The following is a 14,957-nucleotide window of genomic DNA, read 5'->3' as shown; positions in this document are numbered from 1 at the left end:
GCATTTCAATAACCTCTTTTTCATTAGGCTAGGTCTTAACTTTATATATTGGGAATGTAACACAGGGTCTGACCAACTGAAGACAGAATGAGTTAGTGGTCTTCTTGGTCCATCCTTTGAGAACATTGGAGAGACTCTCTACAGTATTACATTATCCTTTGCAGGGATTTCTTATCTCAAATGTACATAGCTCTGAATCCTACACAGAAGGTCTGCTCACTTGTGCTTGATACGGTGGGGCTCAGCATCTGAGGAAGAGATTGAAGTGGGGTCATTTATCTGCCACTTTTTATTCTGTTACTATGCAAGCAGCATGCCCATGGAAAGGCTATGGCTTTTGTAGGATGTGTCCCTTTTCCTTGTGAGAAAAGTACTAGAGGGCTCAAACTAATATAGTAAACCCTCTAGCTCCAAAGCTAGGTCTCTGAGAGATTTCGGTCATCTTTCTAAATAAAGCTCATTGTTAGACTCATTGCCAAGTTCCCAACCAACAGTGGGAGAGGGAAAGGGGGACATTTAAAATGCAGGGAGAGCCCAGTGGGTCCTAGCGTTACTCATGGACGTGAGTGTGTTGGTCTACATCTTTGCCTTCTCCAGCACAGGGCTTCCTCTCAGTCTCTAAACCATCTTGAAATATCGATTTCATTAAAATGCTGGGTGGAATAAACCACTGAAGTTCCAGGGAAAGCACACACGCTGGCTTCCTTCCTGATGTTCTCATTCACGCTCTCAGCCACCAGTGTTTACAAGCAGAGGCTTCTAGCGAATACCAAGGTGTATAACTAGGTGGCACATGCATCTTGAAGTCTTCTTTCAGCATGGGAACACCCAGACCTGGCTATCAGGAGGCCTGGGCTCCATGAACATGGATGGTTAGAATCCACCCTCGTATACATGTGTTTGTTTTCTCAGTAGGTTTCACACAGCTGGGGTTAATACACACTTTGGAGACTAAAACTGAACAAGTCCTGCCTGAGAGAGGTGCCTGGCAGGATTCTTTCCACTGGCTATAAGACTATTTCCAGCACATAGCAGACCACGAGTAAATGAATATGGATAGCCTTATAGGAATACAGACTTTGCGGCTGGTTAGTTTTGGTGGGTAAAAAATGCCTTTTCATTTTTAAGGGTTTTTTTTTTTTCAAATAATAAAGCTTTCATATAAACAAGGATACCTGTGGGTGGTGGTGGCACACGCCTTTAATCCCAGCACTTGGGAGGCAGAGGCAGGCAGATTTCTGAGTTCGAGGCCAGCTTGGTCTACAGAGTGAGTTCCAGGACAGCCAGGATTACACAGAGAAACCTTATCTCGAAAAACCAAAAAAAGAAAAAAGGATACCTGATGTATCATGTTTACAAAATTCAGTGTAGACAGTGGGGCTCCCCAGATCCTTCAGCCCGATCTGCTGGGGTCGCTTCCATCTTTTCCACTTTACAGCATCTTTTCAAGACGTTAAGCAGTTCTTTCTTTATGCAGGCTCATATTAGCTTCAAAATCAAGGTGTCACTATGTAGCCAAGGCTGGCCTTAAATTTCTGATCCTCGGGGCTGGAGAGATGGCTTAGTGGTTAAGAGCACTGACTGCTCTTCCTAAGGTCCTGAGTTTAATCCTAGCAACCACACTGTGGCTCACAACCATCCATAACGAGATTTGACACTCTCTTCTGGTGTGTCTGAAGACAGCTACAGTGTACTTAAATATAATAAATAAATAAATCTTAAAAAAAAATAATTTCTGATCCTCCTGCCTCTCCTCCCACGTGCTAGGATTATGGGCTTGAGTTTCTACACCTGCCTTACAACCATAAGATCATATGTTAAAGAGTAATGGAACAGGAGAGGTTTCTTTTTATGGTGTGGGCCAAACCGGAAACATTGTGCAGTCCTAATGTAGACGTTAGAGTAATGATCACTTTATTTATTTATTTTGGGGGGGGGGGTTCAAGACGGTTTCTCTGTATAGCCCTGGCTGTCCTGGAACTCACTCTAGACCAGGCTGGCCTCGAACTCAGAAATCCATCTGTCTCTGCCTCCCAAGTGCTGGGATTAAAGGCGTGCACCACCACTGCCTGGCAATCACTTTATAATCTGTGGCAATGTTTTTGAAATATTCTGAGATCAAAGTCAATGTAACCTGGAGAATCTCACAACAGATTCTCCCCAGTCACTCAACCAGTGCTAGCCTGGCACTGCTGTTCATTGACAAAGGAAGGGCAATCAGTTTGTACTGATGTCTAGTGTCTGGTGATAGGTCCTTCTCAGGAAATGAACTCAGTCCTGGGATTCACACACAGTGGTCTGGGGGAGAAAAAGGGGGTACAGGGGGGTGGTGGAGAAGGCGGTTTTCTCTGCTCAGCATAGACTTGGAGTGCCTTGAACCATTCTCTGGGGACGTTTACTGGCTTGCCATGTATGCCCTGTGTGCTGCTGGCATTTGTAGGAAAGGAGCTTCCCCCTGATCTGGAGGAAGAAACATCCACAGATGCCAACATCGATCTGATTCGCACTGGGCTGAACATCTCCAGGATCTACTGGCTGGATAGCCAACAACCCAGCGGGTACTTGGGTTAAGTACTTTGATGGGGCTCACAATGACCAACCCTTCAAGGTGGATAAAGGAGGCCTTCTCTAAGGTGGATGGTCTTCAATGACACACATTACAGGAAGAGGACACACTTCCTGGGACAGGAAGTCTGTGAAGTGATGAAGCCGTTCCTTATTTGAATCAGGAGGTGTGTGTTAGGCCGAGGTATGCCATGTTGGAACGCTTTCACATGGAGGCAGAAGTTTCATCGTCTTGGAAGCAGGCTGGCTAAGAAAAGGGAAGCCCTGCTGAGGAGCACAGACTAAATAGCCTTTTTGGGAGTGGCTGGATACTGAGGTCTTGGCTGCTTTTGGTTACGCCTAAATCCTTGGCAATGCTCTGTCCTTATTCACTCTATGGATGTTGAGTCCCTTGATTGAATGGAGGAGTGAAGGGGAAGCTTGCTGGGATCAGTGTGTGGTGGCAGCCATAACAGACAGCAGGGGGCACAGTTGAGCCTAATGGAGTACAGGGGATGGGAAGGGCTGATCTTTTCTTATGCTGGTGGAGGGAGGCTCCAGCCACCAGACTTAATGTATTAAAGAGGTATAACCCAGATATAAACTTGTGGGTTGTGCAGACCTGTTCCTGAGTTCTCCCAGAGCCACAATTTCTCAGGCAGGTTCGTTTCTCCCCCAGTTTTTCTGCTGGTTTGATAGAATTTGGCTTAGGAACTGAAACTTTCAAAGGGCATAAGCACACATTTTCACCATGGCAGGAAGGTACTCTTCCATCAGGATGTAAATCATGGTGAGACTTTCTGCTGTGACTCCCATTCTCTGAAAATGCAGTCACTATATCATGGCTCCCTCTTCCATTCTAAGGCAAATCTGAGATCGTATGTCAGTTCATCTCTACATAGTTCCATGTGTATTTAGAAGATAAGGGCATTTTGTGCACATATCTGTATATTATTATCACCTCTTGACTAAATGGTTAGCAATCACCCCATGCCATTTAAAATCAAGTCTAAATTCAAATTTCCCTGATAAGTATGCTTTTCTAACCATACATCACCAAGGAGAATGCTTGATGTTAAAAAAAAAAAGCAGCTATAAAATATGATTTTCATTCCACAGAGACTTTGATGGCAATTAGGTTTTAGTTGCTTTGGTTTGATTGTTTTTTCTGCAGGAGGCTCACTCTATTAGTCTTTGGTTTGAGTCTTAGAGGCTATTCCAGGTCTACCTATTCCCAGAGAACTGATTTAACCCCATTCCCAACTCCCTCCTTCCCTGACACTACCCACTGTTGCCTTGTCCACATCAGTGTGTGTGTGTGTGTGTGTGTGTGTGTGTCCCTCCACCAGGAATGGATTAGGGTATTGTCCCAAGGATGCATGCAGGGCTTGCATAAGAAGGACTGGCATGCCAGGGTAAAAGCGGCATTGCTCTGTCAGGGAAAAGAGTTGGGGCAGGGAAGGCAGCGGGGAAACAGCAGAGGTAAAGTCTGAAGCACACAGAGAAGAGCTCATCCACTCTCTGGTTCCTTAACATTCTTAAACAACAGAAAATACAAAACAAGGCAAAGAAACATCTCAAAAACAATATGCGTTCCCCTCAAAAAATGTGAAGAAAGCACAATGGGTCGGATTTTATTTCTATTCTTGTTGAAAGGTTGTTAATCTTTGAGTTGTGGGTCAACTTTTAAAAAACGCAAATACAATGTAATGAAGTCCGGGCTGTCACAATGTCTTTTGTGTTGCATGATTTGTTTCATTCTTTTGTTCTGTGCCAAACTGGGAACATTCTCATAGGCCATTTTTTTTTGTGTGTCCAGGAGGGCCTTTAACAGTTGCAACATGCTACTTTGCCCGGGTAACATCTATTCACACTGTTTATCATTATTGTAAATGGCTTATACCTGAGTCTTAGAACAGGTCTCTATGAATATAGTCTGTCACGAATTACCAGATGGAAATGTCAGAATATGGTCCCTGCTGCCTCACAGAGTGCTTCTGAGTTGATATGGTAATGGAAAAGGTATAAATGAGTCTGCTTCCCTCCTTCTTGCCAACACTCTCCCCCACTGACCTGACAATTAGAAACACAAATGTGGCATGGCCCTCTCGGGCCTGCCTTTGCACTTGTCCCTCAAATCTTTGACATGCCATTGTTTCACATCAGAAGACTGAGGAGTACGTTTATTCCTGGCTGTTGGTGAAGGGAAAGTGAAAAGATACAGGCCAGAGCTATGGAATACAGTTGGGACAGAGCTGGGCTACTGATGGAATCCCAGGAGCTGTAAATTATTTCCCTACATAATTTGCAAGGCCAAGCTACACACAAAAATTTCCAAACTGCATATAACTGATGAGTTATTTACTGCCAAGACTAATACTGTCCAAACACTATTATAGAAGTAGTATATTCACACATATATTTTACCTGGTCTTTTAAACCTTGGTTTACTATATGAATTTTGGATTTGCTGTTTATTCTGGATTAGATTTTTAATATATATATATATTTAAGATTTATTATTTTTTTATGTATATGAGTACATTGTTGCTGTCTTCAGACAAACCAGAAGACGGCTTTTTGGATCCCATTACAGATAGTTGTGAGCCACCATGTGGTTGCTGGGAATTGAGCTCAGGACCTCTGGAGGAGCAGTCAGTGCTCTTAACTGCTGAGCCATCTCTTCAGCCCCATAAACCAAAAGGATCAAACCATGTCACACATCACATTGGCTTCTAAGTTTTTATAGATGCATGCAAAAATATTCTTTATCTATCTACCTACCTACCTACCTACCTACCTACACACACACACACACACACACACACACACACTCCCAGATAAGCCCAAGACTTTATATTGCCTAAGAGTACAAGATTCAATTTAAGAGTCTTTGATAGGGAGAAAATTCTAACTGCAGTGCTTACAGGGGCCAGGCAGAATGCTGGTGGCGTTGGTGTCCTCAAATGCATTCGTGTCAGCTAAACTGAATAGCTGTCTCTTGCTCCAGGACACGATGTGGAGAAATAGGAGCCCAGTGTTTGCAGATTTGATTTTTTAATGCTAGAAATGTCTATTTATAAGAATTATTCCAAACTTCAAATGCTTTCAATAACTTGAATAAGCAAACATTATATGAGACAAGCAATGGCTCTTCTGTTCCCCCACCCCTCAGACTATTAGGCTTAAAAGAAAATGGTGATTTTTTTAAACATAATTAAACCCATAAATAAAAGTAATTAAATGTTCTCCATAGGTTTCTCATAAACCAAGAACACCAAGCCCACTTAAGAAGAATTGTCCCGTGGGGCTCTGTCTGGTCTGACTGGATTTTGGCACTTGAGAATAGGTAAATGTGACAGCTTTTCAGAAAATGATGAAGACGCCCCCCTCCCCACCTCTAACATCAGGACTCAACAGTCTGAGCCTTTGCCATAACAGTGTAGAAGCGAGTTCTGGAAGGAGGACACGTCAAGACTCCTAATTGGATAGTTACATAAAACCTTTTCCTTTCAAGCCCATAACACGAGTGAGAAACATCATGCCATAGTTTACCGAGTACCAGAATTAAAGTCAGTGTAAAAAAAGCACAGAATGCACACATCTGCACACCAACTCCACATACATGGCATTTAAAAAAAAAAGTTAATCTCCACATAAGAATGTTGCTGTTTGAAGGAACTCTGCAATATATATAAAAAATCCAAATCCAACTGTATTGTAAGCGCAGATTTTAAGGTACTAGTTTTCTAGACTAGGATGCAAACTCCAGTGAAACCTTGCCCATAGCTCTTGGCGGCTGATACCATGGTAGGTTTGCAGGGCGTGTCTGTAGCTAATGCTGAGCTCTGTGGAGGAGTGGAAGTGGGTGAGGAGCCAGGAGGAGAGGCACCCTCGGGGTAGCTGCACAGAGGTTAGTGGGCAGGAGAGCTGGAGCTTGGAACCAAAGGAGCCAGCTACTGAAAATATGATCAAAATTGACAACCGCATTCTTCCTCAGGACACAAGCTGACATTTCCACGGCCACATATGCATTTTCCCCCTTCTGTGCCCTAGATAGTTTTATTCATAATACGTTTAAAAACAGCATCTTGCACACAAGGCATTTCATGTTGGACAAATGTAGGTTTGAGCTGTGGTCAACAGTGCCAGAGGGGCAGCGACACAATAAAGCAATGCCACTGTGAGAATCCCACCACATTTCAAGTCAAGGAAATGTGCGTTGCAAGTGAAGGCTCTGTGCATGCGTGTGTGTCCAAATGCCTATATGGTATATTTAATGCATTTTGATTTTTCCATAATTAGTAAAGAACAACCCAGGTTCTCACACACCCCTGAAATAATCAGAGAACACAAGGTACCTGTGATCATGCTGGATATAATCAGTGGCAAAATGACGAGCTTCAGCATCCTCATCAGGATTTCTCCAGGAAAAGCGAAGTAGAATTTATCCAGATTTGAGAGCTCACTGTGTCCTCGAACCAAGACTCCTATGACAATTCCTAAGAAAAACGGGGGAGAAAGGGGAAACGTTTTCAGTTCTCTGACATATAATTTAATGGAAGAGTACTGCAGGGTGCCAATTTCAAAGGCAAGAAAAGCTGCCTAGACCATCTCTCTCTTAAACCTATAAAGTTTAGACTTACAGAATCCAAAAGGAAGTGAATAGGAAGCATACATTAAAAAATATAAAAAATAATATTCTTCACATGGAGGATTTTGTCTTCATGTCCTCCTCAGTTCGCTCTAGTATAATGACATATCATCAAATACTACCATAGGAAAGAAAAAATTCATCATCATCAAACCTCTTGCCCTCCTTGCCTCTGTTTTCTCTCCCTTGCTTTCCTTCTGTAGTGCTGAACAGCACGTCCAGCTGTTGTCGCGTGTGCTCAGTAAGTGCAGGTGTCATGCACGCTCAGTAGCTGCACTCACACTAAGCCACATCCGCAGTTCCCACACTCATTATCTTTTGCAAACTCCTACAACTCTTTTCACAGGTCACCTTATACTTTACCCATTTGAGAGACCCCATATGTATTTTATCTAGTTCATGTATATTTACATTTTTCTCAAACACGCTTTTTATAAAATAAACTCTGGGGGGGGGGCTGGAGAGATGGCTCAGTGGTTAAGAGCATTTGCTGCTCTCACAGAGGACCCAGGTTTTGTTCTCAGCACCCATACAGAGTGTATCTCAACCATCTGTAACCCCAGTTTAGAGGGATCTGACTTCATCTCACCTCCACAGATACTGCACATGTGGGCATACTCTCTCTCTCTCTCTCTCTCTCTCACACACACACACACACACACACACAAAAGTAAATAAATAAATCTTTTAAAAGATAAATTTTTAATAAGCTCATCTCTGTGCAGCCTTTATAATTTTAATGGGGAAAAAATAGCGTTTGCTTTGTTTTTTTAGACAAGGTCTCTCTGCATATCCCAGCTAGCTTCAACCCTGCCATCTTCCTGCCTTGCTGCTGAGACTATAGATGTGGACCCTTACATCTAACCAATTCACTCTTACTCTGACAGGAGCACTGATGTTGTCTAATGATTTTCATTATTCTAGTTATTTCTAAGAAATGACGTGCTTAAATCTATCAAATCAAGAGTTATATTTTAAGAGAATTATATTTTTATTTTTAATTATCTGTTCATGTGGGGAGGGCGGTTGCGGGGATGGGGAGGGCGGTTGCGGAGATGGGGAGGGTGGCGCACACATAGTGATGTATCTGTAGAGGTCAGAAGAGAACACCAGATCCCGAAGAGCTAGAGTGACAGGCTGTTGTGAGCCGCCCCATGTGGGTGCTGAGAATTGAACTCAGGTCCTCTGGAAAAGCAATACATACACTTAACTTCTGGGCCATCTCCCTAGCCTTAAGAGTTCTTTTATGAAGCTTCGGATCCTGATTTCCTTATATTCTGAGGAATGAATATATATATATATATATATATATATATATATATATATATACACACTCTAAATGGGTGCTGAGAACAAAACCTGGGTCCTCCGCAAGAGCAGCAAATGTTCATAATTACAAATATATTTGTAATTATGTAAACACAAGGACACGTGCGTTATTAAGAAATAACGATCCCCCAGGTTAAATGTTGAGAGAGTCTCGTGAAACTGCTCTACGTCAGGTGCCAATCATAAGCTCAGGTGGTGGCCTGAGTCTCCAGCCGAACTGCTCTAAGTCAGAGCTCCTATACTCCTCTCTCTGGGTTCGATCAGTTTGCTAAAACCAATTACAATCTGAAGCAAACATCAAGGGTATTCCAAAGCACAGGGATGAGTGGCCAGGGGGCTTGATACACAGTCCCACAGATGTGAGGAAGGTACAGAACGTCCTTGCCCTGTGGCACACTACTTTCCAAAAACACAATTTGTTCATTTATCTGAAAGTGTTAGAACCCAAGACTTCTACGAAAGCTTCATTACACAGACATGATTGACTACGTTATTGACTATTGGTTTATCAACCCCTTCCCCACCGTAGGAATGAATGCCTTGAATCATAAGGTTGGTTGGTTCCCCTGGCAACTAAATGTATCCTCTGTCTAGGAAGGCCCCTCACTAATCTCATTAATCCAGAGACTTATGTGTGTCCAGCAGCCCTGGGCCCCTAACTTGTGTGCTAAAGTTTCAGTGACCTACATGAATCTCAGTCTCAAAATATTGCATGGAAAACTCCAGAAATAAATCAGAGGTTAGTTATAAATAACTTAAATTAAGAAAAGAAACAAGCAATGTCATAGATTCTTTGAAATCTTGCCTTAAGCTGTCTATGTGAAAACCATCCGCTGTATGGAGGTCCAATTTAACAACAACTTTGATTGCTAAGACTCATAAAATATTAAGATTTTCATATTATCTTGTTCCAAATACTTCAAATAACATCTAACTGCTCTGCCTTTCTCTTCCCTCAACACACACGTACCTATTTTAAAATCAAGAGACAAATGAGCGGGGTGACTCTCATCTCTTTCTTCCTGTGTCAGCTTGAAGAGTGGCATGTCAGTTGGAGGGGGGAAAAAAAAGACTAAATCACAGGGAGATTCAAGGAGGATATCACTGAATATGCAAATTCAGGAACTCAGCTCAGGAAAACTCAGGGTCATTTGGCCCAGTTAGTCACCACGGGCAACGTAGTAAAGGGAATTCTAAGGAACAAGCGTCATTCAAATGCAAGTGTCCGTTCTTAACCCGCTTCTAATCCACATGGATGGACACCACAAGATGCGTTTTGAAGAGCCATATCCTTAGCCAAACTTGATGCTTCTGGATATTCTGCCTTGGCACATATTAGTACGCACATATTTTCCAAATTCTAGCTAAAGTTGCTGGCAGCTAATGGCTGGGCAGGGAGACAGAGGCTGGGCTTTAGGACTCACAGACAAGGGGACCGAAGAAGAAACAGGCTTGAGAGGCTACAGAAGGCAGAATGCCAATCACGTAAGAGCTGAGGAAGAGAGGCCTCAGGGCCCCGCCTTGGATCTAGGGTAACAAAGATAAAAATATAGATTTTAGTAAGTAGTGACTCAGGAGTATAGGAGTATCGGAGGGGAGGTGTTAGCAATGCAGTGGTTTGGGAGTGGCCCAGTCATTGAGCTGATTAAGGCATATTAAATATAAGGCTCTCTCTCTCTCTCTCTCTCTCTCTCTCTCTCTCTCTCTCTCTGTGTGTGTGTGTGTGTGTGTGTGTGTGTGTGTGTGTGTGTCTTTCATTCGAGAACTCAGAACACTGGGGAGGGAGGCTAGGAACACGCACTGCCGCTAGATGATTTGTAAGGTCTTACTCAGTTAATGAAACAGAAGAACTGTATTGTCAGTCTAAAGTAGTTCATATGTTAAAACCTAGTGTTAGGGACTCATGAATAGTTAAGACATTAAATGTTCAAAAATATGTTAAATAAATTTAAAAGGCATGGTGTGCTCATTTCTGGCTTTGTATGAATTGCCCGTGTTCAGCTGTTTCATAGAAACCATCAAGTTGCTGCAGGTAAATTTTGGGCTCTTATGGAAAAGGAATCTTGGTATATAAAAACACTCAAAACCAATAACAACGGCAGTCACAAAAGTCCTCCACCCAGGAGCAGCAGACCATACCTGCTCAAGCTTCACGTTTACCTTATCAGTGAAGAACTATGCCTACAAGCATTGCCACCCCAGGTGAGAATAGGCTGGCTAGAAAAACTGTGTTAATGTTATGGGGTCTTATGGGAGAAACAAAATTGCTGCTATGTGGGATAGCTGAAAGTAGTGGCAAGTAATGCATGAGGAGCCATAGGGCTTTATATTTGACAATTATGATTTCTATCAAGCTTGCTTAAAGTTGAATGCCATGGTACCCTAAAATTTCTCCTTTCACTGCAAAGAATAGAAATGTCAACCAAGTTCTGAGGAAGGAGTCAGACGTTTATGGCTGGCATCCTGGCATGCCGGCATGCTGGCATCCTGACCTAAAAGGAGCTGGAGAGCAACCTCATCTAAGGGCTCTTTTAAGCTTGAAAGTAGGAGTGTTTTACTTTGGTGTCCAGCAAATTTGGAAATATCAGACTCAGGACAATAGCTGCAACTCAGGTGCTTCACAAGGCCTCCACTAACAACGGATGCCTGTTCAAGGCAATGGTGCCAGCTGTAAGAAAAACTCAGCGACTCCCAAGACAACTGAGTCCTGGGAGTCCATGAAGTACAAGTCGAGGGTGTTAGTGCAGAAGAAGAAAGGTGTGTTCTGAACTCATGTCCATGACTAATGAAAAGTTCCAGACTCACACATCCGAATTCAATGCTTGCCTCTTCTTCGTTTACTGAGCAATCTGGGAAACTCTTTGGTCAGCACTGGCTCCCAGTTGCTAATGAGCAACAGTTTTCAGTGAAGTGTTGCCTTTCTTGTTTGTGATATTTAGTAGCTTGTTTCTTATGTTTCTTTTCTTGTTACTGTTTCCACGCCAACAAGCTCCACAAAAATCTCCAAAGCCAGGAGATGGAGTGAAGAACTTCCAACCTGGAGATGTGTAGCAAAACTCACCGGGGAAGGACATTTCCCCAACAAGAGGGGAAGCTCAATGACCTCTTTAATGGGAGAGAGACCTTCAGCCAAGACAACAGAAATCCTCAAAGATACAATAGTTAACTAGGTACACATTGCTCCAGAAATAGACTCAGATATCTTCGAGACTTTCCTTCCCAACCATCTGCAAGACAACCCCTAAGCAGCTCCAGAGGTAGGCTGGAGAGAAAATTGGCAGTAGCTGAACAAGCTCAAATTCTAGTCCCACCACCTGTGAACATCGTGAATTTAGCTGCTTCCTTAGGCTGGAGAAACAGTTTAGCTGACTGCAAAGAGCCCTTCTACTACCCAGGAGGGCGAGGTCTCACCTAAGCCTTGTTTTCCTTGCTTTAAAATAGGATCAGAGAATGCCAGCTCTAAGAAACCTTCCCAGGCTGTCTCCAGCTCTTATGCCAACACACACACGCGCGCGCACACACAGACACACACACACACACACACACACACACACACACACACACGTACACGTGTGCACACACACACACCAGAGAATAAACACAGGGAGAAAGACCTCAGCTAAGGATTCTTCAATGTGGAGACTCAAGTTTGAAAGAGAAGATACACTTCATTGCCCATTTTCTGGACTAATGATGGAGCAGAAAATAAAAGAGGAGGTGGTGCTAAGGGGTTGCAGCTAGCAACAGCTGAGCCTATTGTTCCTCCTCTTCCAATCACAGGTACTTATACTTCCCACAGTTACAAAACTAACCTGGGATAAATGCTGAGATAGAAGCTGAATTGCATTGGGCTCAGACTTAGAAACCAAACAGCGTTCCATTGGAGGGATTTGACAGAAGGAGACCCTAAATACATGTGCGCACATACATGTAATAGTTGGTAATAGTTCACCACATTTTTAATAATAGTTCACTAGTACATAAGTTAATTTGAGCTGGAAATAAACATTACTGACAAAGGAAAATAATTACCACCAAAATACTTACTGAGCCATATCATCACACGGGGCATTAACATAACGTGCCTGCTTGTCCTTCCAGAGCTATTCTGAGAGGAACATTAGTGAAAAGCATAGAAGGACCTTTTATTATTGCAAGCTAATGAACACACAATATCTTGCAATAACACAAGGTAGACAGGTCCAGTTTTCAATCTTGCCTTATATCACAGTGTATCTGCATATTTTCCTTAGCTTTTCTTACTCCTAAAGATCTGAGTGTTCACATGATTGCAAGCTCCTCACAGGAATTTTGGCTTAGAAACCAGATGTATGGGTTTGTAAAGCTTTTATTATTGTTTGTTTGTTTGTTTTGTTTTGTTTTTTGAGACAGGGTTTCTCTGTGTAGCCCTGGCTGTCCTGGAACTTACTCTGTAGACCAGACTGGCCTTGAACTCAGAAATCTGCCTGCCTCTGCCTCCCAAGTGCTGGGATTAAATGCATGTGCCACCACTACCCGGCACTTTTATTTTATTTTATTTTATTTTATTTTATTGTTTTCAAGTCCTTAGGAACAAAACCACTGTCCCATCAATACTGATAAAGATACACAAGAAATAAAGCAAGTTCAAAAATCCACACATAAACTCCCCAACTCAAATATATAAAAGGTAAGATTGTTCTCATTTTCCTATCCACCACTGTGGCTACCCACACACTTCTGTCTGTCACCACATCAAACACCTCAACTGAATTCTTTCTTACATGTCATCTCTTGTCACTTTTTTATGGCTCTATCATTAAAGGATATTTTAGGGCTATGATCAGGTGTGTATGGATAGATGTGTGTAGGGTGCATGTGTCTCTGTAGGTGTGTGCATGTGGGCAGGTACACATGTTTGTGGGTGTACATGTACATGCACATGCATATGAAGAAGGCCAGAGTCAGCCACCAGAGTCAATTCTCTGCACAGTCTAGCACCCCATTAATGCAGTCTGATTCCAGAAGAAGGTTAATTTTGGCAAGGATCTAATAGGTTTCTCTGCAGTACAGGCTTGAACTCTGCAGAGTAAGAAGTGGTCTCCTGACACCACTGAGGATTAAGTAGTATCTTAATGCCTTCCCGACAAGGAGGGCGATTCTGAACCACAACTCACACTTGATTCTGTGCCATTGTTGTAGCAAGTGGCTTAAGCTTTGCTTTCATTTGTTTGAAACATAGTGGTCCATGAAGACCACTGACCAAATCTGTGACAATACATCTTCATTGTCATCTTGACTGGATTTTAAAATTATATACAAGACACACCTTTGGGTTTGTCTGTAACAGTTTCTACAGAAAGATACAACAGGATGGAGGGAAAAGGGGACATTATCTTCTGGTCTGAGGCCCCATATCGAACAAATGGGGGGAGGGGGGAGTAAGCTGAGCTCCATGTTTCCCCTCTCTCTGCTTCCTCACTATGAATACATTGAGACCAAACGCCTCACACTTCTACCTGGGCTGCAAGCCCTTCAACTACTGAGACCTCTGTTCCACCATGAACTGTATCTTCAATCCTTAAGTTAAAGCAAACCCTTTCTCCCTTGAGTTCTTTTGTCAGGCATTTTGCCTTTATGAGAAAAGTAACTTACATAAAAGTTTTAATAATTCAGTTATCCAGACTTTACAATATCCCATTGCCTGCCAGATCACATATTACTATTTTTCATCCTACGCAATTTGAGAGCAAGAGAAGTGGACCCTCTTCTTTGCAATGCTCACTTTCCCTTTTTTCTCCTCTCCCCAAATTTCCTTCTACCAGCCCAAATAAAAATGCGGAGAATAAGAATTCCTGGAAAGAAACTGTCTACAAACACAGATGGATTAACACTTTATTGGTATGGAGAGATGGTGTTAGTCCCAAAGATGAGAGGAGAAAGACCACTGACCAAATCATTATGGCCATATTAATTAAAGCAAGCAATTAATCATAGCAGGTTTTTTGTTTTTTTTTTTAAACTTCATGTGCATGGGTTGTCTCTCCCTGAAAGCAGGGTTCAAGAAATCAGAATTGGATGTGAGGAAGACAAATTTTTTATAGCTCAGGGGTAGGGGGTTTCCTCATGGGGGATTTGGCTGGCAAAATAGGCAGGGTTACAGGAGCAGAACATAAGCATTGCAAGTTAGTCATAAAGACCTCCTGAAACAAAGACAGGATTGCAAGGTGGTCATGAAAACAGGTAATCATAGCAACAGGTAGTCACAACATTTGGAAACAAAGACATGGTTGCAAGGTGGTCATAGGGAGGTGGCTATAATAACCTTTTGAAACAAAGACATGGTTGCAAGGTGGTCATAGGGAAGTGGCTATAATAACCTTTTGAAACAGACACATGGCCAGGCAGTGGTGGCGCACACCTTTAATCCCAGCACTTGGGAGGCAGAGGC

At 42.6% G+C, this 14,957-nt stretch overlaps 1 protein-coding gene across 1 annotated transcript in view; it reads right to left on the bottom strand.

Moving 5' to 3' along the window:
* Positions 1-14,957, bottom strand: part of Slc1a1 (solute carrier family 1 member 1) — a 79,622-nt gene that overhangs the window by 30,680 nt on the left and 33,985 nt on the right. Inside the window, exon 2 of the mRNA XM_031390038.1 lies at positions 6,906-7,046. Within this exon, the coding sequence (XP_031245898.1) occupies positions 6,906-7,046 (141 nt within the window). The remainder of the gene's footprint in view (positions 1-6,905; positions 7,047-14,957) is intronic.

The sequence above is a fragment of the Mastomys coucha genome, unplaced genomic scaffold (assembly GCF_008632895.1).
Source record: "Mastomys coucha isolate ucsf_1 unplaced genomic scaffold, UCSF_Mcou_1 pScaffold21, whole genome shotgun sequence".
In the NCBI taxonomy this organism is placed as follows: Eukaryota; Metazoa; Chordata; class Mammalia; order Rodentia; family Muridae; genus Mastomys; species Mastomys coucha.
The sequence above is the reverse complement of the archived record's forward strand: the minus strand, read 5'-3'. Positions and strand labels throughout refer to the sequence as shown.